The 27,725-nt window shown below is 40.5% G+C and overlaps 1 protein-coding gene across 1 annotated transcript in view; it reads left to right on the plus strand.

Moving 5' to 3' along the window:
- LOC126483959 (non-lysosomal glucosylceramidase) overlaps window positions 1-27,725 on the plus strand; it is a 262,802-nt gene that overhangs the window by 210,435 nt on the left and 24,642 nt on the right. Inside the window, exon 14 of the mRNA XM_050107254.1 lies at window positions 25,475-25,581. Coding sequence (XP_049963211.1) covers window positions 25,475-25,581 — 107 coding nt within the window. The remainder of the gene's footprint in view (window positions 1-25,474; window positions 25,582-27,725) is intronic.

The raw sequence follows: 27,725 nt of genomic DNA on the forward strand, positions 1-27,725 counted from the left end.
TGTCAGGTAATACACAAGCTAGCACTACTTGTCAGATTGAGTCCAAGTGGCAAGTCAGTGGTAGGTTGAATCTGGGTACAGAGTAGTGAGGGACCAGAGAGAACTCAGGGTATTGCACCTGTACCGCTTACCGACAAGTCTGGGGTTCTGTCTCTTAACTGAAACTGAACCATTGTAACACAATACCTGTTGGGAAATGTGCTGTGCTGTGTGCATGTCATAGAGAGGTGAGTGCTAAAGATTCAGTTAATTATTGGCAGTTTGAAGGTGCAATGAACAGATGGTGCATCTTACGAAAATGACAGCAAGAGGCATGAAGGATAATCATATGCACTTAGTGTGTGTGCACCTGGAGGCCTCATTCTATATGTTGAAGAGGCTTTTCTGGTTGCCATTGAAGGAATAGGGTGCAACATCACCACAGATTGTGGCTCACAGAGGAACAATCAATGTCTGCCATGTGGGCGCAGAGGTTATGCTTTACTCTTTTGAAGTTTTGTTCATTTTTTTGACACAATATTTATTTATGACTCAATCATACTGATTTGTGACATAGTGGCCATCTTCAGATGCTGTAAAAATATAAAGCTTATTATATTAATACCTTAAAGCAAGTTCAGCAGAGTCCTGCTAATCCAAACCCCAGTAATCCGAACATGAAAAATGTTAGTCTAAGTATGGAAAACTGTGCAATAACCTGCTGTACATACACACTATTTTAATTTACCCAGTACAGTTAACAAGTATTAGAAAAATTGGCAAGAAAACATTAGATGTAAACAATGCATAAAAATTAAAGAAAAGCAGTCAAACTTTCTAAAATACAGCAGACATTTTATCCCTACTTTTTAGATGACAAAAACTAATTGTTTTTTGGTGTAATGAAGGCAGTCTGTTATGATGCATAGTTGCGACATTGTCTCATAAACATCAAATCAGCAGTGTAGCTCCAAATAAAGTAGCACGAGGTCAAAGGATTCTGCTGCATCACTGTGTGGCGCCAGCTCTCATTTGTCACTTTCAGGCTCATTGTCACTTCCTTCAAAGCAGTCCACTTCTTCCTGGTCTTAAGTCACAGCAGCAACTAAATCAGCGTCAGTACGGTTCTCCACACATGCCCCATCCATTGCCATCCACTCATCTACGTCTCCTTCACTAGTTTCTTCACATCCAGGGATTGTCTGTATCATTTGTAGTACATTTTCCTCTTCATTTTCAACTAGGTTGTCCTAAAATTCAAGAGATGTCCACAGTTTTCTCCATGATTTTTTCAGAGTATTTTCTGAAATATTCTGCCATGCCTCAGTGGCCCAATAAACATCCTCCTTCACACTGGTCTTTTTTTATTTTGTCCACTAAAGGAATGCTATGATCTTGGATCAGCATTCTTAAATATTGTTTTCTGTAAATCAGTTGTAATGTTTGCAGTACGCCCTCATCCATCGGCTGTAGAAGTGTTGTAACATTCAGTGGCAAAAGCTTTGCCACAATTCTCCATTGCATAATTCCTCAGTGCTGGGGTGAGGATTGCAAGGGGAGACAATTGATTTTCCTTAGAAAACCGTCGAACAGAGGGAACAAACTGGCCGTGTAACCACTCTTTGAACAGCTTACCATCCATCCATGCTTTTTTCTGGTTGCGATAATATAAGGGCATGGACTTCATGTTGCAGTTTTTAAAAGCCCTGGGCCTAGAAGATTTGCTGATCAGCATTAAAGGCAGCTTGTGATTACCAGCAGGATTGCTGCACACTAATAAAGTCACATGATCTTTGCGCATTTTAAAACCAGGAGCATGGGCTTCTGCTTTTGATGCTAGGCTTTTTGTTGGCAATTCCCTAATATTAAGGTCAGTCTTGTCAGCACTATAAATTTGTTTGGGAGAATACTTTCCCTCTTGTATCATTTTTTCAAACTCATCCAAGTATTCCTTCACTGCATCATGCTCAGAAGACAGCTTCTCTCCAATAATTGTTAGCTGATGGATTCCATGACGTTTTTTGAATCTATCCAACCAACCCATACTCGCACTAAAAGATTCGTCACCATTCCACTCAAAGGAGTTCCCCTTTCTCTTTCCTGTGTAAACCGAAGGAAAAGAGCTCCATCCTCTTTATCGTCCTGGGACTGTTTCAAAGCCTGCCGGATTTCAAGTATTTTTCCTGAAGATGTTGCAGAGGACTGTTCAAGCTTCACTTGGTTCTTCTTCCAATCACAAATGGTTGCTTTACCAACACCCAGTTCTGTTGCCAGTTTAGATACATTCTCACCAGTGTCAATCCACTTCAAAGCATTCAGTTTTTCTTTGAGAGTTAAAGTCGTATGTTTCCATTTACTCATTACAAAAATGCATACACCACTACACCTGAACGAATACAATAAAACTGTTACTCATGCCAGCGATCAATAACTAACGTAACCAAGCGCTTTGTGAGCCAACTGGCAGTGCACTGACCTCAGACATTACAAAGGTCTCAGCAGTGCACAACAACAAGGGCAGGGAGTGAGAGTGAGCCATTGTTCCCATTTGTAACCATAGTGTACCTACTGTACTTACCTGCTTGGTATACTTCATTCTAGAAACTCGTCACTGTAATTCCAGCTAATCTGAGCAAATTGGTAAACCAAACAAGGTCCGGTCTCAATTAGTTTGGATTAATGGGACTCTACTGTAATTTTTTTATTAGATTTTCTTGTTAGATAAGTAAAGTGCTATTAAAATACATGTGGACCATACCAAAGAGTGGCATTTGGTGAACAAATGTTCATATTTTGTCAAACTGAATCTAATACGAAAAATCAGAGGATTATGTAAGTACAATTAAGTGTACTTGACTTTCCCTGTTCTTTGCGTTAGGTGTGCACTTCCTCTGTAAGATAACCTTTACTTTTGAAAATCATAAAATATAACAGATACAAAAATAACATTTCAGTCAGTTATTTGTAAAACATAGAAATAGAGAACAGGTCATTAAATCAGTAAAACCATATTTAAAATAGAGTAAGGTCTATACAATAAAAGAAACAAAAGAGCAATATTTACAATACAAATTTCCCACGACTGATGTTGCTGTGCTTCTGACTGCTAGATGCTAATGCCACTTCCCATAAGCTTGGAAGAGAGAACACAGACTGGATGGCAAGGGCACTTTCTGTTGCAGCTCACTGGCACTCCACTTCTGGCTGCAAGGCTTTGACATTTGCTGGGTAGATGCTAGGCTGTCGAGGAGCGACCTGGATGGTTCAGTGCAGCACTCAGTTGCAGCAAGACCCCGTCGCCAGTTGGAGTATGCATTTAGGATGCTGCGACTACCTCAGCTGAATAGATCATCATAAACTTTAAAATATGTATCTGTTAAAACCTCATTTTGTTCATTGGAGAGCGTTCCCAGTTCCTTCTAAACACAGTGAAAAAAGCTGTGTCAATCAAACAGCCGGGTCCTTTGACATGGGATTTGAAAAGCACCCTTTTGCCAGCAAACACACAATATTAGGCCACGTCCTATGTAAGTGCCAGAAGCGACCAACAGCGAATGACATCTGGTTATGTGACACTCCTGCAGCAAGTGGCACCATCAGGTGATATGCTCGGATGTCCTGTATGCAAGTAACAATCTCCCACTACAAGATGGCTTCTTAGAGCTGACCAGCACCCCTAAACTGTAGTAAATTATAGCTCAAGAGCAAGGCAACAAAATCAGCTTTACTTAAGAAAATTAGACCATAAAGGAGCACCGTGCATGAAATTTATGAAGAGAGGAATCTTAATGGAGAATATCATCAACTACAAATATCACGAGACAAATAATTTGAATATATGAGGTGCATTTGGAAAGTAAATTTCCCTATTTTTTAAAAAAAACAAGGACAACCTACTTGCATGAAAAACTTTATTGGCAACAGGTGTAGCAATGTTTGAGCTATTTTTTGACATAGCCACCAAAAGAATTGAGCTACTTGTCATACCATGGGATCAACTTTTGAATTCGTGTCATAGAAGTCTGCTGCCTGTGAATGGCAGCTCTTCATTGTTGTCAAAACACTGGCTGGAGGACAGGAATTTATTGAGGGGCAAGAAAAGATGTAAATCACTGGAAACAAGATCAGAACACTATGCTGAATGATCAAACAGTTCCCATCAGAAACTTCTGCAAAATAGTTGGTGTGCGCCAAGTCATATCAGGACGAGCATTGCACTTCACAGTTTTTCCATTGTTTCACAGTAGCAGTCAGTGTTTGCTGTTTCACATCTGGGCAGGAAGTCAGTGAGTAGAATGCCTTTCCTGTCCCAGAACATGGTGCACATCACTTTCTGCACTGACACAGTCTGTTTGAATTTCATCTTGACTGGAGATCCACTGTGATGCCAATGCATTGACTGCTGCTTGGGGTCCACATTTTGTAGCATGTGATGATCCTGTCGATGAATTTATCGCCGTCATCATGATAACACTCCAGAAATGCAGTGTTGTTCTAAAGTGTTTCATTTGTTGCTTGGGTGTCAGGTTTTTCGGCACCCCACTGGCACACAATTTCTTGACCGGCAGGCCCTTAGTGACAGTGTTATGCAACAAGGAACACAATATCTGCAAAAATGACTGCTGAGTTTCGTAATAGTGAAGTGACGGTTCTCCAGGATGCGCTGCCACACCAGCTCAGCCATTTGATCATTGAAAATGGATGGTCGCCCACTGCGCTCTTCATCGTTGACTTTATTATGACCTTTGGAAAAAAGCCTACACCAGCAATTCACCATCTGTTTGCTCATGATGTTCTTCTCATAGACCTGACAGAGCTGACGAATTTCAATGGGCGCTTTGTTTTGTGCATTAAGGAGCCTTATCACTGACAGAACCTCACAGGTGATGGGAGAATGAATGAGAGACGCCATTTTGGGGCACTGCTGCTGCATTACTGATGCTAGGCAGGACCTGTCCAGCTGACATTCGATTCTCATGTTATAGATCTGTTGCTCATGTGCAATTTTCATGGGTAAATATGTCTACATTAAAGGAAACAACATTGGGAAACTTAATTTCTGGATGTACCTTGTATGTGGATGAGTGTAGAGACGTTTGACTACCTCATCAGTAAATTAAAGATGAATGTTTCCTACTTGTCCGTGGCATAATGGTAGCGTCTTAGGCAAGTGAACAGGACAGTTGTTGGGTCCCAAGTTTGATCCTTCTTACTTCCTATATTTTAACTGTCTTGGTTTAAACCTGTCTGAGTTTTATCTGTGCTGCTTACACTGCATCTCAAAGCATAGTTTTAAGGTCTCGTCAAAGTTCTTGATTTTTAAGCGTATAAACACCTATCCCAGAACATCACACACATTAAATTCTGAACAAAACGCAGTGAGCAACCACAAAATATTAGTGATATTTGATTGTTGGACAGGTAATTCATCAGCAATCAATGTTAAGGCCAAGTATTTCAGTTAATCTAAATAGCATGTGCAAGTTTCATTCAGAAAGCGTGATCTTATTGACACCTCATTTGCCTTCCTAGTGTCTTCAAAAAAATTTCTAAGTTTAGTAGTTAATTCAAAGGAAGCCTCTTTGACAGTTAAATATCACACAAATTATCTTCTTATGTGCAAGGTAGCTAGGCCTTGAAGAGATGAACTTTGTTCATGAAATATTTGAATTTTTTCTTAAATGGAAAATTAAATATTTTGTTGCGGTACTAGACCTCACGCTACCTACTTTCATGCTCCATTTGCCCACTTCTCAGTGGCTATGAAAATTCAGACAAATACTCACTGTGTAATTTATAGGGAGTCTTGTTTTTCTCTGTTTAAGCAGTTGTCCAAAACATTTCGAGAGTTTATCATATGACAAAATACATCCATTTCGCTTGCTGTCATTCCCAAAAACCTTGTTTCGATATCTTGAACCATTATGAAATACGACGAGATTCGGGAGTATGCGAGCGACTTGTCCCCAGATATATAACAACCAGTATCTCGAATGAAAAGAGATATCATTCCGCTCTCAACCTTAAATACAATTCCAGTATGTTGGCTATATTTGATAGCGATAGTGTATGGCCTAAAATGAACTGTGCTCAAAAGTCTATACAGTCATTTACTTAGTCTCTAGCAGCACAGTAGCTATTATACATAATGAAAATAAATTCAGTGTTTCATTGAGTGAATATATCAAGCTATAAGATGTGGGAGAATCAAATTTTTTCACTGAATAAATTTCTTAAAATCAGATGATAAGTATTTCATAGCAGCTGCCATGTCTGCTCCAGAGTTTTGCCAAGAAGACTTCTAGCTGTCACTCTTGCTGTTGCATGTGCTGCAGCGACAAGATTCAAATATGTTTGAATTCAAACATCACAAGTTGTAGCAGAAGACAGGCAGTGCCATGGATGTCGCTCACCTAGGACACATCCATAACTATACCTGCAGGTGTGTTCTGTCGTCTGAAGCTGCCGCGTGCTGTGAGTTGCTTGTGTCGCTTATGTAGGATGCAGCCTTGGGCCTCCATATGCAAGAGGAGGAACATAATGTTGGTAACATTGATGAGCAACTACAAATTTTACATAAATTTGTAAAAAGTTAATGTTTAGACGTTTAGAACAAATGGAGATTTATATTGGTAGACAGAAGGGATCGGACCAACTCCTTAGTGAGCAAAACAAGTTTGCAACAGATGAATATTTTAATATTTATGATGATATATCCAGTTAAGGCAGCCGGTGCATGCTACAGACATGCTCCAATTGACAATGGGGCCTTCCTATGACAGAATGCTACACTGTGCCATCTGAGTCACTTTTCAGTTCCTGGCATCTGCCAAGGAAATGTAATCACCTTGTAGCTGGAAGAGGAGTGCCAGCAAGCTGCAGCAGATGGACATTCTTTTGATCAAGGCTGTATTGTCTCTTCTAAGCTCATGGACAGTGTTGAACATCTAGTAGTTAGAAGTCCAGCACTGTCAGTCATCAGAAATTTGTACCACAAAGATTTCTCCTCCTTTTCTTTCATTTCATAGACATTACCCAGTTCTCAACACGGTTTTACTGATAAACCAACCTGTGCTCTATTTTTATATTTCACAAGTAACTGATTTAAATATTGCTGTGATATATTTGTCATATTTATTGTCTTACAGATGACACCCACATCTAGAGCAAAGAGTGGGGAAGGAAATATTGTGCTGATTTTTGGTATTACATTCAGTGTGACGATCCATGAACATTTCTTCACCAAATGTGGCTCTTAGGCATTATGCTATCCTTAGGAAGATACAGGGAAGCAACTCCCTCCTGGAGTTGGGTGGAGTTGCAAACAATATAGATAGCCCAGCTATTGCTGAAATCCTTTATTAATAATCATCAAGAAATGTAGAGCAGTGTGTCTGCAGCAAGCAGGTGGCAGGTGATGGCCCGTGGACCTGAACATTCTACCACATACATGCCGATGCAAGTGTTCCTCGAAGAGGGCAATGTGCAGCGTTATGGAACCTCTGCATTGCAGCAAGTGATGCTGTCTACATTAAGACGACAGGGTGGTTTAGCGACAAATGGTGCCAAGGGATATGCAGGACTGCCCCAGGCATTAACTAGATTCTGAGGACTGGCGCAGAGCTGACTAGACCCCTCAATGTGTGTTTAAGACAATCGGGGGGAGGAGGGGGGGGGGGGGGACCGTGTTGCTATCTGCTATGAGCCCAGGCAGTCAGTGGTTCATATCCCAGTGGCAGTGGCTGCTGTAAGCATGTGTGCGAGCGCACACCCGTCCCTCCCTCCCCCCAAGGTAAGTCCCTCCGCCCCCAGGACCGGAACGACTCCCCACCTTCCCCCCCAAAACAGATATATTCCACACGTCCAGGGCCTCGCTGCGATGGAGCACTTCCTTTCACGCCGATCACCTGCCACCCTACCTAAAAGCTCTTTCCTCATTACCTTAGCCAGATTCATCCTGACCCACAACTTCTTCACTTTTGAAGGCCAGACATACCAACAATTAAAGGGAACAGCCATGGGTACCAGGATGGCCCCTCGTACGCCAACCTATTCATGGGTCGCCTAGAGGAAGCCTTCTTGGTTACCCAGGCCTGCCAACCCAAAGTTTGGTACAGATTTATTGATGATATCTTCATGATCTGGACTCACAGTGAAGAAGAACTCCAGAATTTCCTCGCCAACCTCAACTCCTTTGGTTCCATCAGATTCACCTGGTCCTACTCCAAATCCCACGCCACTTTCCTTGACGTTGACCTCCATCTGTCCAATGGCCAGCTTCACATGTCCGTCCACATCAAACCCACCAACAAGCAACAGTACCTCCATTATGACAGCTGCCACCCATTCCACATCAAACGGTCCCTTCCCTACAGCCTAGGTCTTTGTGGCAAATGAATCTGCTGCAGTCTGGAATCCCTGAACCATTACACCAACAACCTGACTACAGCTTTCGCATCTCGCAACTACCCTCCCAACCTGGTACAGAAGCAAATAACCAGAGCCACTTCCTCATCCCCTCAAACCCAGAACCTCCCACTGAAGAACCACAAAAGTGCCCCACTTGTGACAGGATACTTTCCGGGACTGGACCAGACTCTGAATGTGGCTCTCCAGCAGGGATACGACTTCCACAAATCCTGCCCTGAAATGAGATCCATCCTTCATGAAATCCTCCCCACTCCACCAAGAGTGTCTTTCCGCCGTCCACCTAACCTTCGTAACCTGTTAGTTCATCCCTATGAAATCCCCAAACCACCTTCCCTACCCTCTGGCTCCTATCCTTGTAACCACCCCCAGTGTAAAACCTGTCCCATGCACCCTCCCACCACCACCTACTCCAGTCCTGTAACCCGGAAAGTGTACACGATCAAAGGCAGAGCCATGTGTGAAAGCACCCACGTGATTTACCAACTGACCTGCCTACACTGTGACGCATTCTATGTGGGAATGACCAGCAACAAACTGTCCATTCGCATGAATGGACACAGGCAAACAGTGTTTGTTGGTAATGAGGATCACCCTGTGGCTAAACGTGCCTTGGTGCACGGCCAGCACATCTTGGCACAGTGTTACACCGTCCGGTTATCTGGATACTTCCCACTAACACCAACCTATCTGAACTCCGGAGATGGGAACTTGCTCTTCAATATATCCTCTCTTCCCGTTACCCACCAGGCCTCAATCTCCGCTAATTTCAAGTTGCCGCCACTCATACCTCACCTGTCATTCAACAACATCTTTGCCTCTGCACTTCCGCCTCGACTGACATCTCTGCCCAAACTCTTTGTCTTTGAATATGTCTGCTTGTGTCTGTATATGTGTGGATGGATATATGTGTGTGTGTGTGTGTGTGTGTGTGTGTGTGTGTGTGTGTGCGGGCGAGTGTATACCCGTCCTTTTTTCCCCCTAAGGTAAGTCTTTCTGCTCCCAGGATTGGAATGACTCCTTACCCTCTCCCTTAAAAGCCACATCCTTTCGTCTTTCCCTCTCCTTCCCTCTTTCCTGACGAAGCAACCGTTGGTTGCGAAAGCTAGAATTTTGTGTGTATGTTTGTGTTTGTGTGTCTATTGACCTGCCAGCGCTTTCGTTTGGTAAGTCACATCATCTTTGTTTTTCTATATATATATATATATATATATATATATATATATATATATATATATATATATATATATATATATATATATATATATATATATAGAGAGAGAGAGAGAGAGAGAGAGAGGGAAACATTCCACGTGGGAAAAATATATCTAAAAACAAAGACGATGCGAATTACCAAACGAAAGTGCTGGCAGGTCGATAGACACCTTGTTTGTTTGTGTGTCTATCGATCTGCCAGCGCTTTCGTTTGGTAAGTCACATCATATGAACTTTCAGCAGAAGCAATGCTGTCCTTTACCTAACACTCTGTTTCTCATCAGTCACCAATGATTTTCAGTGGCGTGAAACTCTGTGGTGGTATGTCATCCACTACGCCCTGCCAAAATGGAATCATTAGTCAGCCTCCGTACTTTATTCCACAAACTTGCTGGCACAACTATGTGGTGACGACACTGAGCCATGCACTGTTCTTCCATGCTTGCCCCCAATACGTTTTATGGTGTTGAGTTTGTCAGTAAGTCCATCTGCATTTCCATGTGATTTCCCTGAACATGTACAACCTCCAAATTAAATTCACTTAATTGTAAAGCTGAGAGGGTCAAATGTCTGCTTGGAGCTTTTAGTCCTGGAACCCATTTCAGTGCTGTGTGATCTGTTTTGACCTTGAAGTGTCACCCATACAGATAACAATGAAAATTAGAATGAGCATTTCCTGTTTGCTAGTCAGACAGGTCTCCTTCACCTTACTTAGCTGGCAAGCAGCACTTACACTGAGGTGAGGTGAGGTGACAAAAAGTCATGGGATAGTGATAGGCATGTATGTAGATGGCGGTAGTATCGTATACACAAGGTATAAAAGGGCAGTGCATTGGTGAGGCTGTCATTTGTACTCAGGCAGTTCATGTGAGAAGATTCCTGATGTTATCAAGGTGGCACAATGGGAATTAACAAACTTCGAATGCCACAGAATGGTAGTAAGAGCTGGATGCATGGGACACTCCATTTTGGTAACCATTAGGGAATTAAATGTTCCAAGATCTACAGAGTCAAGAGTGAGCTGTAAGTACCATATTTCAGGCATTACCTCTCACCATAGACAATGCAGTGGTCAACGGCCTTCACTTAGCAACCAAGAGCAGTGGCATCTGCATAGAGTTGTAAGTGCTAATGGAGAAGCAAACCATGTGAAATAACCATAGAAATCAATATGGGACGTATGATGAATGTATCCATTAGGTCAGTGTTGAAATTTGGTGTTTATAGGTTATGGCAGCAGACAGCTGATGCGAGTGCCATTGCTAACAGCATGACATCGCCTAGAGCAACTTTCTTGGGCTCGCACCCATAACAGTTAAATCTAGATTACTGGAAACTGTGGCCTGGTCGGATGATTTCAGTTGGTAAGAGCTGATGGTAGAGTTTGAGTAAAGTGCAGACCCCATGAAGCTATAGACATAAGTTGTCAACAAGGCATGCCAAGCTGGTGGTGGCTCCATTTTGGTGTGGGCTGTTTTCACATGGAACAGACTGGGTCCTCTGGTCCAATTGAACTAATCATTGACAGGAAATAATTATGTTCAGCTACTTGGAGATTCAGCTATTCAGGGACTTCGTGCTCCCAAAAAACAATGCCGTGTCACCGGGCCACAATAGTTTGTGATTGGTTTGATGAACATTCTGGACAATTCGAGCAAATAATTTGGCCATCCAGATCACCTGACATGAATCCCATCAAATGTTTATGGGACATAATCGTGAGGTCGGTTCATGCACAGCATCCTGCACCCCAACACTTTCATAATTATGGATGGCTATAGAGGCAGTATGGCTCACTGTTTCTGCACAGTTCTTCCAATGACTTGTGGAGACCATGCCACATGGAGTTGCTGCATTATGCTGGGCAAAAAGGAGGTCCGACATGATTTTAGAGGTATCTCATGACTTTTGTCACCCCAGTGTAAGCTATTGGATGTTCTTCCCAGTCTCCCCTTGGTTCAAACCACAGCTTAGAGCCTGGTTGCTTGAGTCACGTGACAATGTAAACTGTTTTTGATAGACAGGAAAAGTGAGGATGGGGCTGTTGGTCACTATACCTTTTATTCATTTAAATGTTGCTTCGCAATGCGGAATCTTAACCCACTTATTTAATAAATGCACAAGGGGTTTTGCTACATCCACACATTTTGGAACAAATTTTCTACAGAAATTAGTGATCTGGAGATATGACTGTCATTCCTTTACTGTGTGATATTTCAGGAAATTCTTTATAGCATGTAACAATAATGGGTCCATTAATACACCATCCTTGCTGGTAGTATTATCTATTCGTAAAGTAAGAACCCATTGCAGTTGTGATAAAGATTTATTTGTTTATCTGCACAACCAGTTTCATAAATTTAAATCTCGATCTTCAGGCATTAACATTTAATTAAAAGCTATTATACAGGCCTGACAGTTGGGCCAATCAGTATGGAAAAGCAGATTCTTACTTTGTGAATATGTTACTCAGTTATGGATGCTCTCCACATGAAATCATTTATAACATTGCCAAAATAGTGGGTCTCCTGTGATACAAAGTGACACTTTAGTAAACAAAGGCTCAGTTGTGCCACACGCAGTCACTTATTGACCTCTTGTAGATGCACTGCATACCCTTGGATGTCTTTGTAGAACCCAGCAATATTGTCTAGGTAAACAATACATTGTTTTGCTTTCAGACCCTATATCACTCCAACAAACATTGGAGAGGCACCTGTGCATTATTGAAATTGAATGCCATCCAACAACTCTGGTAGTGACCACATGGAACTAAAAACAGTATCTCCATTCATATCATAAATTCATGCTAATAAAGTAATGACATTGCACCAGATTGCCTAAGGTCTCTGTACTATCAGTCTTTGCGTAAGCATTTTTTACTACCAGTTGCTTTGAAAATCAGTAGTCACAACAGAATCCGAGTGTCTCCTTGCCATCTAAGGACGTCATTGGAAGTATGACAATGGGTACTGCCCAGGAAGTGGTGCTTGTATCTATAGCGCCATTCTAGAGCTGTTGATTAATAATCTCCTCCTTCACTGGTTGGAGATGGTCTAGGATATTATACAGGTTTTTATATTCAGGTAACTCATTCCCAGTAGGAATTCTGTGCTCCACTAGTAGCATATCCGATAGTGGTCCAAGTGGGTTAAATAATTCCATGTATTCCTCCAATAATATCATGTCCAGTCTATCATGTCCTTTCAGAATTTGCCCTTAGTGCTGTTAAATTGACAGCCTGTCCCAGTTTCATGTATTCTACACTGTAATACCTATTCAACTCATCTTCATCTAACACTTCTGAGTTATCTATCAATGCATCCTTTGAAAGCCTGAACCTGACAGGCACCACCTGGCTTCCATCAATTTCCTGCACTACCTCATCTAATTGCTCATTTTCTGCCAAGTACTATACTCACCTAAAATATTAATCAGTAGGTGAGCTCCTACATTTATCCGGAACAGCCTTCCTTTACCTTTTGTTATCGTACCCCGTGAGTCAAAACTGAGAGACCAAGTACACAGTTTAATTGGCTTGCCCAAAGTCTTGGGTGTTCCTTGCAACATTGTGGTTCTTTCAGCAGTAAAACTAGATGGCAAGATGTTTAACAAGAAAATTCTAGCACAAGAATGATGTTGTAGCTTTCTCCCACAGTAGAGAGAACTTCCACACACATCCAGAGGTCTCTCTTCTCCACTCTGAAATTCAGCAGTGCCAAAGAAAGCAAGTGAACACTACTACCACGACACTACGTAGTCTGCAATGTGGAGGGTTCAAATTTATGCTGCCAAATATATTCTGGCTCGCCAGGGATACCTGTGACCCTATATCTAACAAAAACTTACACAATATTTCCTTTAGGTTGCTGGTTAGACAAGTGTCTGCCACCTATTTTGTGCAGGGGTTTTCCATCATCACACTTACGTGGAGTGCTGTGCAGTGCTCACACCACATACTGTCTTATTTAACATAGAGGTAAGAACGAGTGTTACCCTGATTCCCCTTTCCACGCATCTGTGGGCATTCTCTTAGGAGTGCCCCACTTGTGTGCATCTTCGATACTGTGGCATGCCACAGAGCCCCTGACGGTGGCACTGAGAGCCTCATCTACAATATACGAGCTCTTTATTAAAAACTACTTGCTTCTCTCTTGGCCTAGTCACCGAATCCATTTCAGTCAAAGCTGCTGTGGTTGCTAGTGCTTCATCCAAAGTGTTCAGGAATTCCACACGCAAATTTTTTGTGACATTTCGGGTAGTCCCAACTAAAATGCATCAGGAAACCATTGTTTTGCTCCCTGCAGAATGGCTTTATTGTCACAATCATCCTCCACCAATTCATATGTATTATTATTTATTTTTGTGATATAGTCTGCAAAATTTTCTGCCAATTCTCTTTGTTTTCGCTGTATACCATTAAGTTGTTTTCAACAATACCTACAAGTACTCTTTCTTATGTAATGATCGACAACCCCTTCCTGTAAGTCCACAAAGGACTGAGCATCCCATAACTTTTTGTTCCACATTACATATGTTTTAGCATCCCATAACTTTTTGTTCCACATTACATATGTTTTAGCATCCCATACTAATTTTAAATGAGCCACGCTTTGCACCTGCCACTACTCCAGTTCCCTAACTTCACAGCTGTATGCAAACTTCCCCAGACTTACCATGGAGACAGGCTGGAGCTTTATTATCAGCTTGAACTTTAGCTACTTCCCAGAAAATGCTGTATCATCTCCTGAGTTGTTGTTCTTATACTGACAGATATTTTGCATACTACTACCTCCACAAATGGACAATATACCCAAACAGAAAAGAAAGGAAAGAAGAAAACACAATCAGGGAACCTCAAAACTCAGAGTTGGCACTTCGAATTCTTCCACTGACTGCCAACCTCCTCCATTAGTCCACCATTAAAGCCTCACAACAGTTCATCTCCCTCCAAATATAATGGGTATTCGTGGGAAGGAGTGGGCAAGTAGCTCCCTGCCATAGGTGGATGGAGGTGCACAAAATTTAGACAGCCAACCTGTTGCTAGAAGCCTTTATTAACAGATATAAACCATTGTGCTGCAGCAGGCAGGCAATGATCTTTGCACGCGAGCACACTGACGTGGGCATGTCGACGCAGGAATTCTTTGAAGATGACAGCATACAGCTTTCTGCTGGCCAAGCTGGCTGGACTTCACTGCATATCTAAGACCATGTGGTGGTGGCAGAGTGGCTGGCTGCCAGGAGCCCTGGCAGTCAATCAGGAATTGGTTTTTTGTATCCTGGAGATTACAGTGGCGGCTGCGACGTAAGTATGGCACTGGGTGGGACAGACTAAACGTCATACTATTGCCCAGCTGCTTGGTGATGACAGGCTGGTCATGGGGGTGGGGAGTTTAAATATCACTGTTGGGCACTGACCATTGTGGGAGAAGGCGGGTTTCTGGGTCATGTCGAAATGTCTCGAATGGGGACAGTATTCTAGGCATGAGTGTCAGTACTCGGAAGAAAGTCACTGTGAAAGTGGCCCAACAGTGTAGTGTTTCTGCTTCAACAATTCTCCATCCACAGATACCAACTATGACTATGGCCTGATTGCTGCTCTGTACTGTGTAAGAGTTTTATGCTGTTACAGTGTGAGCCACATGTATTCCAATAGCACTTTATTTAGCTAATAAGTAGCCCTGATAAAAATATTTTTGCTTATTTTAAGGTCTTACTGTAAGCTTTTTGGTAGTTTTTCTGTTGTGGCTGAATCTGTAATGATTGTGTCATAAAAAAAGTGATTGGGTCGAAAAATTAAAATAAATAAATAAAATATCATTTTTTCCAGATACTTCGATCTTTTCAGTGACTGACAGTGAAGATTGAGAAGACCAGCCTTGCTCTAGTAGTTTCAGTGCTGCTCACAGTCTGCAGTTTTGTTCCCAAAACTAATTGTGGTCCTGTGTTTCTTTGTCAAATGAAAGCTTAAACCAGAGATTTAAGATTCTGTGACAAGCTAGACTGTAACTTTTGAGACTTGCACCATAGATTGAAATAAGTGACACTCCATCCAGGCAATGTAATGACATCTGTAAGGGATCCTAAAGTATAATTATCATAAGATACAAAGAAATCCCTCTACCTTCCCCAAACAATGAAACTATTAAAATCCTAATGATGAATTGACAAAGCTTTTGTGACAAAGTGCCTGACAGTGAAGCAATCCTAAAAAAGCAGTTGAGCATACATAATACTATATATATATATATTTATTTAAATATGTCTGCTTGTGTCTGTATATGTGTGGATGGATATGTGTGTGTGTGTGTGTGTGTGCGCGCGAGTGTATACCTGTCCTTTTTTCCCCCTAGGGTAAGTCTTTCTGCTCCCGGGATTGGAATGACTCCTTACCCTCTCTCTTAAAACCCACTTCCTTTCGTCTTTCCCTCTCCTTCCCTCTTTCCTGATGAGGCAACAGTTTGTTGCGAAAGCTTGAATTTTGTGTGTATGTTTGTGTGTCTATCGACGTGCCAGCGCTTTCGTTTGGTAAGTCACATCATCTTTGTTTTTAGATATATTTTTCCCATGTGGAATGTTTCCCTCTATATATATATATATCCAGTTTTGAAGTTGGGCATAAACTTATAATTGGGGTCTTCTATCTACTGGACTCATCCCCAGATGCATCCAAATACTTTTGAGAAAACCTCAGCTTGCTAGTTCTTACACTCACCAGTCCAACTGTCATCACAGAATGATTGAAATCATCGAACAATTGGCTGGGATATTTAGAGCCTTGTAAGTGGTGACTCTGACAAAGCAACCTGCAAAACAGTAGTAAATACATTCTCTGAAAACTATTTAGAACAGGTAACTCATAACCAAGTCATGACAGAAGTATAGAAGATATAATAGCAGCGTTCATACAGGGTGGACATTAATAAAACTGACAAACTGCAGGTGTAGATTCCTAACTGGAAATGGAGGAAAGAGGTAATATGGGCACGTGTCCAGAAATGGACTCTGTCTGTGCAACGATGACAAACTGTCCCGGAGCACAGTACATAGCTGCAGCACATCTATGTCACAACGGGTAGTCAAAGTGGCCTTCATGGAATTGCAGGTGATAGGGATAGTAGCAGCTGTTGTGCAGGATACACGAATCGTACTTTGGCTTACACCATGTTATTGGGCCACTTTTCTGGAACATGTCCTAGGGTTCATCTCAATATCCTACACAACCTGCACATGTACACATAGACAGTAACCCCTCTGCATGCTCATCTGCTTGAAAGGACATATGATCAGCTATACGCCCAAAAAAGAGCTTGAAAGGTTGTGAGATGTGGTCGGTGTCTATGAGTGTACTTATTTTGGTATAGAAATGCTGCCTCTAGACTTTTTCCATCTGCTTGAGCGTATGCAAATACCATCTCGGCTTGTTCTTAACATGATTACTGGACCATTCTGCTGCTTATAGTGCACCGTATCAATCACACAACTGTGAGACACCAGGAACACACTGCAGGTAGTCGGAGGAACTGTCGCTCATCAGCACCATGTACCGTGACAATGATGCACTTGCGGACACAGGTTCATAGGACCTTTTTTCCTGTACTTCCAGTCAGGAATCCGTCCCTGCAGTTTGTCAGTTTGATTGATGTTGATCCTTTATATCTGATCCCTTTTATCATTTCCACATTGAAACTGTTATCAGTAACCATGAGACAGTTGTTTTTACCAAAGCACACAGTGTATCTAAAACAAGTAGAAAGATTTACGTCTGTAATAAACTAGATAAATCAACAGAAGTGTCATATCTTGAGGAGAAACTTGAAACAAGTAGTCTGAGCAGGTGCCTGTAGAGGAACTTTCTCTCGAGTTTAGATGAATAGTTGGCAAAAGAGCTCACAGTTCATCATGGGAGGGTCTCCCATGGTACTCTGTGTATCTAGAGAAACTTCTAAAAGAGGGAGATACTTTACCGTCTGTTAGAAAAATGGTTCCTATTTCACCGACACAAAGGTGGTGCCATACACCCCAGTGCCTACAACTGTCCTGCCTCGTTGACTTTCCTTGTAAGACCTCTACTGCTTTGTTGTTTTAGAAATTTTTTTATTCACAATTTATTATAGCTTTAGAACATTTTACGATGAACAAATTACATCACATCTTGATAACATTTTACAATGAACATCTTATTTATCCTTAAAACATTTGACACTGAACACATTAGAGCTTACATAAAAAATCAAACATACAATAAACATCCAAGTTTCATATCTGTGCCTGTGTTCATCCTTCACAAAAGCCTTGGAGTCAGTTGGCAGATGCTTAACTTCAGGTATCCAATCAGGACAAAGGAAGGACGCATGTTCGGCAAGACAAATGTACTGCCTGCAGGCTTTCTCTACGTAGTTTGTCTTACTGTCCTTCTTGTGGCTGCACAGCCCACACCTTGAATTCTTCTTCACCTTTTTTTGTGGAGGAGGTGTGGAATTAGAAACAAAGTCCGTGAGGTACTGCTATAATAGTTTAGAAAGTGCTTGGATGCCTTCTGGCATTTTTAAGGCTGATCTCAAAGAAGGGCAAGGGTGAGGGTTTTGAGAAATTGTGGATGTGTAAGTGTTGCCCTAGGCAAGTTGCAGAAGTGGATCGTTTGCACATTGATACAGTGACCGTTGAGTAGTGAGAAGATGAACCTGAGTGGACATCTTCTGCACATTTGGCTCATGTCGAAAATTCCGCACAACTGATCAAAGGTTTCAATAGCACCTTTGGTCTAATTGTGGTAAATAATCATCTCAGCCTTCTTGCCCCAGTGAGTTTGTCTGTATGATCATCGCAGTGAAAGGTGGAGAGAAGAGTCACAACTTCCTTCTGTTCTGGAGTGAATGATGCCAAGATGATCTGGTTACTGAATCCGTTCACTCTGCTACAGTCTGGGTGGCCAGTGGTCTCCTGAATGCCTTAGGGATTTCTTTTTTGTTTTTTCTAACCATGCCAACAAAGGTCATCGTGTGCATTCGTAGCATGTAGTGGCCAGTGGAATGCTCGTATACCAGTTGTCAGTCGTTAGGTTTCTTCCCAATCCAGATATCTTGGCTATGAGACATTCAATAACATCAGATGGGTAGTTGTTGTTGTGGAAAGCTCTGTCAGGTTGCTTTCCAACACTGAAAACCCCGGAGTTGGGTGAAGAACTTGTTGCCATACTTGGTCGGCTTCATTAGGATATATTGAATGAAAGAGCGTCGGCCACAGAAACTCCCCAGTTTCTTGTCAGTCGCAACATTGCTACTGAGGATGTAACTGTCCTGGCAGTGCTTGTTGAACTGGTTGAAGACTTCATGGTTTGGACAGAGTTTATACTGTGAACAGTGAGCCTGTTGGATACTGAGATCATCAAACCTGAGACAGTGCAGGAGGAATTTGACTTGAGTCATGGTGGCCCAGAAGCTTGCCACGTCCATTCGTCCAGCTTTGAATCCCCCCATTAGATAGAGAAACCAGAGGAGAGCCAAGATCTCAGGTTTGTCTGTCTTCTCATAAAGGCTATCGGTCTTGATTGTGTAGTTTCCAGTACACATTTCTATCTTCTTGTGGGTGCAGTCATCGATGATCTGGACAACCTATGGTGTAATAAAAAGACTAAGGGCTTCCTTTTGAGTCTTTGCATCCCTTGCATTTTGCATTGGTCCAGGAGCTTCTTTGATGATGATCCAAGATCTGGTTCTAACCTGTTGTGGGCCTGGATTATTCTTCATCCACTTGGTGACGCCATCCTTCTGAGATAGATGTCATCACATTTGATATGGCCATCGATTCCATTGTTGCTGGCATCCTTGTTTGAGTCAGTGTCATGTTCACTATCTGCAATTTGACCATCAGACCCCTCGCCCCAGTTGTCAGCAGGTAGTGGTTCATGCAGTTGGTGATCCTCCAGATTCTTAGCTTCTTATCTTCTCCTCTTCTCCCTCTGTGTTTTGCAATAGCTCCTTCAGCCTAACACTTTCCTGTCCATGTGACAACATCTAAAATATAATATAATGTGCACAATTTTAATATACTATAATCAAATAAATTTATTATAAAATAATACAACAAATGAATACTAGTGGCCCAGCTATAAAACTACAATTGTTATTTACATTGCAAAGTATAAGACTGTTGTAATAATGTATTATTATATAGTGTTATGGGTCTACTGAGCATCTGTCACTTACACCAGGCACAGCAATGTTGAAAATCCAGACAACAAGCATGGGAAGGTGGGGTGCAGTAAACCTCAGTGGAGAGAATAAAGATGTTTATGTATCACGTTCAATCACCTGAATGAGGAAAAGGTATGAAGTGCACTTGGGTAAATGCATTTGACAGCTATTCAGAACCTCAGGAGTGCCCGTGCCTCCATCTCGGTGTTATACATGAAAGTACAGTGCATGGAGTCCACTACAACCCGGCTTTCTACCGACAGGTTAATGAATCACATTTGTCTGTCAAAATGGCAGTGCATTGAACTTCAAATGACTACAGAAACCAATCTATATATATATTAAAAACCAAAATATATTCTGGTCTTATGTTAACTCTGTCAGTGACATCAAAGTTAGTGTCCAGACACTCCTGAATGATGCATGTGTTGTACTGAAATTGAGGGTAGCAAAGGAAAAACATAAAACCTGAACTGTTTTCAAATATTCCTTTACAAAGAAAGTTACAGGACTACTGCCTCAGTTTAATTCTCGCACCATTGCAAAGATAATGGTATAAATAAGTGTCACTGATGATAAGGAACAGCTGAAATCCCTAAAATTGAACAAGATCACAGGACTCATTCAAATCCCTGTTGTTAGAGTCTATACAGAATTAGCAAATGAGTTCACTCTTCAAAATCCTTTATATACTGTGCATGCAAATGTTCAGGAATATAAAATTGTGTGCTCATAAAATCAAAATAAGTAGTATTCTGAGGTTGTAATCTCACTGTAATCTCAAACAGACAGGTACTAGAGATACTAAAATAGCATGAGATTCTCATAAAAGTACAGAATATCAGGGGATTAGAAAACAGAGTAGATGAGCTTCTTGATTTGAGGGTGGAATAGATGTACTGTGCCTGTTTGAATATCATATAGTCATGGGTATGGAAAAGGTAAATGCTGGTGGTTATAAGCTTTCAGCAAATGTAAGTAGAGACACTAAGGAGAGAGGAGGAGTTGCCATATATGGTAAAATTTATCATAATGTGAAAAATTCAGAAACCAAAATTTTTTTGTAGAGCAATGTATAGAATAATTTCACTGTGAGCTTAGACTAAATTATGGTATTTTTATAATTGTAGCTGTGTATTGGTCCCCACTGGGAAATTGTCAGCTATTTCTGAAAAAACTTGGCTTATTTGTTGTGCTATTTGTTAGACAGGGGGGAGCAAATTATGGTTTGTGAGGATTTCAATTTAGATGTTCTGAAAGAGTCTGATAGAAAGAATGGCCTTTAAGTATTACTTGATTCTTTCAATTTGACACCAGTTATTGATTTTCCTACTCAGGTGGTACAGGAAAGCAGTACATTGATAGGTAATGTTTTTATAGACCAAGATAAATTTAATCAAATAAGAGCTTTTCTTGTTAAAAATGGTCTTTCTGATCATGAAGTACAGCTAGTACAATGGAAAATTGTACTGAAATGCAGGAGGATCTGCAGCGAATTGACGCATGGTGCAGGGAATGGCAATTGAATCTCAATGTAGACAAGTGTAATGTGCTGTGAATACACAGAAAGATTGATCCTTTATCATTTAGCTACAAAATAGCAGGTCAGCAACTAGAAGCAGTTAATACCATAAATTATCTGGGAGTACGCATTAGGAGTGATTTAAAATGGAATGATCATATAATGTTGATCGTCGGTAAAGCAGATGCCAGACTGAGATTCATTGGAAGAATCCTAAGGAAATGCAATCCAAAAACAAAGGAAGTAGGTTACAGTACGCTTGTTCGCCCACTGCTTGAATACTGCTCAGCAGTGTGGGATCCGTACCAGATAGGGTTGATAGGAGATATAGAGAAGATCCAACGGAGAGCAGCGCGCTTCGTTACAGGATCATTTAGTAATCGCGAAAGCGTTATGGAGATTATAGATAAACTCCAGTGGAAGACTCTGCAGGAGAGACGCTCAGTAGCTCGGTACGGGCTTTTGTCAAAGTTTCGAGAACATACCTTCACCGAAGAGTCAAGCAGTATATTGCTCCCTCCCACGTATATCTCGCAAAGAGACCATGAGGATAAAATCAGAGAGATTAGAGCCCACACAGAGGCATACCGACAAACCTTCTTTCCACGAACAATACGAGACTGGAATAGAAGGGAGAACCGATAGAGGTACTCAAGGTACCCTCCGCCACACACCGTCAGGTGGCTTGCGGAGTATGGATGTAGATGTAGATGTAGTTACAGTATATGACATAGCTCCATACAGTTATACAAAACAGTCGTGCAAAATAGTGCATTCAGTTAATGATTTGACCATTGCAAATTTTAGGGAAATCTTGCAACAGACTGGGATGAGGTGTACAGGGAACCTGATGCTAATTTGAAATTTAACCTATTTCATGATACCTTTGTGAGTATGTTTGAAAACAGCTACACTAAGAAAACAGTGAAACATAATTGTAAGAAACCATCTAAAAAGGCATGGTTTACTAAAGGGTCAAAAATATCTGTAAACAGAAAATGGAAATGTATCTTATACTAGAAGGAGTAATGATCCAGAAACAGTGTGACATTATAAAAACTACTGCACCATATTAAGAAATGTTATTAAAAAGTCCAGAAGCATGTGCATTATGTCTGAGATTAGCACCTCTCATAAAATAATTAAAATAATTCAGAATATTATTAAGAGGGAAACAGAGCAATGGAGAACACAGGAGGACTGTATTTGTATCAAAATCAGTGAAAAGTTTGTTAACAAAAAGTCAGAACTAGCAAATATTTCTGATAACAATTTTTAAGTGTGTAGTGAAAATAGGATACACCTGTTCATTATAAAATACGAGGCTGTATATGGAAGAGGTAACATGTGTGCAGTTTGATAAAGCTGTAATTCAGCTCACCTCTCCCACTGAAATTAAGAAAATAATAAATTCACTGAAAAGTAAAAAATCATATGGAATTGATGGCATTTCCAACAGAGTACTAAAGGCTTATTCCAATAGATAAGTAGGATTCTCAGCCACATATGTAGTAGCACACTGAAACAGGAAATTTTTCAGTATAGACTGAATGTGCTATTGTTAAATCATTCCATAAAAAGGGAAATAAGTCTGTTGCTAACAACTGCTACCTAATCTCAGTTCTGACAGCTTTATCCAAAAATCCTGAAGAAATAATGAATTCAAGAGTAGCTTCACAGATTTGTAAAAATGAAGTACGAACAAAATGTCAGTTTGGTTTTGAGAAAGGCTTTTCATCAGAAAATACTATATATGCTTTTACTGATCAAATATGAAACGCTCTGAATAACGAAGCATCACCTATTGGGATTTTTTGTATTCTCTTCTAGATAAGTTTAAGTATTGTGGTATAAGTGGAACAGTGCACAAATGGTTTAATTCATATTTAACTGGAATAATGTGGAAGGTTGTAATTAAGAGCACAGATAGTCTGCAGAAAGTCAGTAGAGTCCTCTAACTGGGGAGGCTTCAAGAATGGTGCCCACAGTGTCCGTTTTGGGTCCCTTATTGTTCTTAATATGTATTGATGAATTTTTCCACTTTGTATTCATGAAGATGCAAAGCTAGTTCTTTTTACAGATGATAAGTGTGTAGTAATCACAACTGACAAACAAGACGTAGTAGAGGAAATTGTAAATTATGTCTTTCAGAAAATTATTAAGTGGTTATTTGTGAATGGACTTTCACTCACTAAATTGTGAGAAAACACTATGTATACAATTCAATACAGTAAATGGCGTAATACCATTGATAAATATAGATGTTGAACAGAAGTATGTTGCTAAGGCAGAAAATTGAAAATTTGTGGGTGTGTGCAGTGATGAGAAATTGAAGTGGAAGCAACACATTATGATCTGCTGAAACGTTTGAATTCAGCTGTTTATGCTATTAGGGTTATTGCAAATTTTGTTTATAGATACATCAGTAAATTACCCTCTTATACCTACTTTCATTCATTGCTTGCGTATGGCATCATACTTTGGGGTGACTCATCATTAAGAGAAAAAGTATTCATTGCACAAAAGCGTATGACCAGAATAATAACTGGGACCCACCCAAGATCATTTGCGAACATTTATTTAAGGAACTAATGATACTCACAGTACATTCACAATACCTATATTCAGTAAAGAAATTTGTTATTAATAACCCATCCCAGTTCCAAAATAATGCGAAAGTGCACAGCTACAACACTAAAAGAAAGGATGATCTTCACTATTTTGGGTTAAATCTGACTTTGGCACAGAAAGGAGGGAACTATGCTGCCACAAAATTCTTTGGTCATTTACCGAATAGCAGTAAAAGTCTGACAGATACTAAACAACATTTAAAAACAAATTAAAAGAATTTCTGAATGAATTTTTAAACATGAAGTAGTAAATATTAAAAAAACACAGAGATAGAAAGAGTGCATCTTGTAAAGAAACCTTATGTTAAACTGACACATTCCACATCATTACAAAATATCATATTCATGATCTGTGGAACAAGAATTAATGTAATGTGATCACAATTTTTTCTGTCTTTGTCTGACTTCAACTATATGTTCTCTGTTTGGCTTTTGTGTAAGGTGTTAAATGACTGTATATCTGTTCTACCAACAAAAATACTCTTCTGGCTCCACTGATAAACTCTTTTTGCCTTTTGTAATCATAACTGCTATGCCAGTCTAATAATCACTAACTTCTGTATCTTTGTTGCCACTGACAAAAAGCTCAGTTTTCAGTTAATAAGATTAATATATTGTTCTTCCATAAGGGCTGTTGCACCAGTTGTCAAGACATTTATCTAATCCCAATGAACAATGTGGCTTACAAGTGTTTTGATTTAACAACATATGACATAATTGATAGGGAGTGAGGTCCTGAATGATAGACTAGAAGTGAAGTGGTATGCAAATTACAATTAATAGTCAAATTATTCTAATGAGGTAGAAAAATACACTTATTTGAAAGTTCTTAAAGGTTTTATGACTTTACAGTTCAGATGGTGTGTAGAAAGTGAGAAATCTGTAGTATTTTGTGTAGAAAGTAACTCTTTGAAGCAAAGCAGGATGCATTTTGAGTAAGCTTGAAAGTATCTTGATCTTTTAGAATACTCTTCCCTTCTATAAGTAAACAGGGAAAGGGCAATCAGAATAGATCATAAAAACTTACTGAAAAACCAAGTCATTTAGAAGCACAAAGGCTTAATCCTTCCAATTGGTATCGTTTGTGTACATGATGGAGGGAGATTTGATTATGATAACTGAAGCTTCTTTCAAATGTCTTTTTTTTAAAACACTGCCCTGTTTTGGTTATATGTGTAATGTTAGCAAGTATCTTAATATACACATAAATTTCATTGTATATCTTTGCAAGCAACTGGAGCATGATTGACACTGCTGTTGGAAAGTGATTATAGCTTACAGTTTCATCCACTTCTGTTCTCCACTTGTTACCCACAGGGATGAATCTGTTACTATAAAATGAGAAAAAGTCATAATTTGATTTATTGTGCACTTTTAATATTTAAAGCAGTAGTAATTAAAAGCATATCTACCAACTGTATTATAAACTATATTATAAACAAATTTCTTATCAGCACTATTAATATTTTCTGTTTCTACAACACTAATTTTCTAATGTCTAGGGGAATATTACAACTTTGACGCATCCAATAGCAGCCAGTCAAAGTCAATTATGGCTGATCAGCTTTGTGGCCTTTGGTATTTGAGAGCATGCGGTGTAACAGAAGAGGTATGTTGTTAAGTTACTACTATAGTAAATTCTCTCTCTCTCTCTCTCTCTCTCTCTCTCTCTCTCTCTCTCTCTCTTGTGTGTGTGTGTGTGTGTGTGTGTGTGTGTGTGTGTGTGTGTGTGTGTGTGTGTGTGTGTGTGTTTTACCCACCATACATACCTAAATTGATCTTATCCTGTGACCTAGTTTCTAGTTGAGATTGGGGATGCGTCAGGTGGAGCAGTTCAGAGGAACAAGGATGACAAGATAGGGAGAGTGAGATGAAAGGACACGAGGATGATCTCTCATGCCATATTCACACATGTACATAGTGCATCATCCAGCCCTACTAAAAAGAAGCTGCCCTCTGTTACTCAATAATAAGCCAGTGCTTTGGTCATCTTTCATCAAGCCCTGAAATGAAGAACATTCTTCCCAGCATCTTTCACACCTCTACCCAAAGTTGTGTGCCATCTCCACCCAATCCATGAAATATCTTGGTCCGTTTTTAAGCTATGCATACTCCCAGCTCTGTGACATGTAGGCCATATGCATGTGAAAGACTGTATCAAGATGTGTGTTATGTACTCACCTACAATTTTCTACTATAGTCCTGTCACAGGTGTGCCCTTGCCCATCATTTCCTGAGTGAGGGGGCGCAGTGGTTAGCACACTGGACTCGTATTCAGTAGGGCGAAGTTTCAGACCCACGTCTGACTATACTGATTTAGGTTTTCCGTAATTTCCCTAAATTGCTTTAAGCAAATGCCAGGATAGCTCCTTTAAAAGGGCATGGCAGACTTCCTTCCCCATACTTCCCTAATCCAACGGGACTGATGACTTGCTATTTGGTCTCCTCCCCCAGAACCAACGAGTCAACCCCCACCAAGGACAGGACCAGCCGTGAAAGTATTCTTGTCGTATAGGGGTTGGACAAAAATATGTAAAACCCAAAAATACAACACAACTCATTACCTTGTCTAATACGGTGTAGGAAACCTATCGGCATTCAAAACAGCTTCCAGTTGTGGTGGGAATGGTTAAATACAGGTCCCGTGTGGTTTTCAAGGTAATGTTATACCATTCTTCCTGCAAAATAGTGGCATGTTCAGATAATGATGATGGAGGTGGGCAGTGATCATGCACCATTCTTTCCAAACAAGACTACAAAGGTTCAATAACATTCAGGTCTGGTAACTGTGGTGGCTAGGATATATGTAACAATTCGTCCTTATTCTCACAAAACCAACCTTGGGTGATGCAAGCTGTGTGAACACGACTTCTGTCATCTTGGAACAAAGTGTCACCATTGAAGAAGAAAGATTGTACCATGGGATGGACTTGGTCACCTAAAATGGTCATGTAATCCTTGGCAGTAAAAGTACCTTGCAGAGTAAGTATGGGGCCCATGGAATATCGTGATATGACTGCCCAAATCATCACCGAACCCATGCCATGTTTCAGTCTTGGGATGTAAACTCAACCACAAGGTGGAAACTGTGTGAAACATGACTCATCTGACCAAATGACTGTCTTCCATTGCTCCACAGTCTAGATTTTAAGGGCTCACCAGTATGTTTTCCAGTTACAGGCATTTGCACCACTGATGAGTAGTTTTGGAATTCCAGCTCATCCTGCAGTTCCCTGCTTCTGAGCTCTCTTCATGTTGTTTTGGTGCCGACAGGGTTTGTGAGTGTGACATTCAGTTCTGCAGAGAACTTTGCAGTTGTCACCCTCTTATTTGTTGTCATAATCCTCTCCAGGACCATCTTTCATAATCATTCAACATGCGCTTTTGTTGGTATTGTGACTTAGCGGATAGTTTTTCTGTGTTCCATATATGCAGTATAAATCTTTGATACACTGCCTCTCGATACACTGCCTCCCATGTACTGGGAACTTGGAACATATAAGTTTAAGCAATGAGCAGGGAGCATAAAATTATGAGGTGCATCCATAACAAGTAAGTTTCTCACTCGTCCCACAGATTTCAAATCATCTGTTGTGCAAGTGACTGTGTGTACATGATAAAGTAATAATATGGTATAGTGCATGTGCTAACAGAACTTCCCAAGATCTCACAATAGCTTTGATAGCTTCGTAGCAGCTGTTGAAAATGAAGGTTCATATTCCAGCTCCCACCCTGTGTCAAGTGAAGTCAGTG

The sequence above is a fragment of the Schistocerca serialis genome, chromosome 6, assembly GCF_023864345.2.
Source record: "Schistocerca serialis cubense isolate TAMUIC-IGC-003099 chromosome 6, iqSchSeri2.2, whole genome shotgun sequence".
In the NCBI taxonomy this organism is placed as follows: domain Eukaryota; kingdom Metazoa; phylum Arthropoda; class Insecta; order Orthoptera; family Acrididae; genus Schistocerca; species Schistocerca serialis.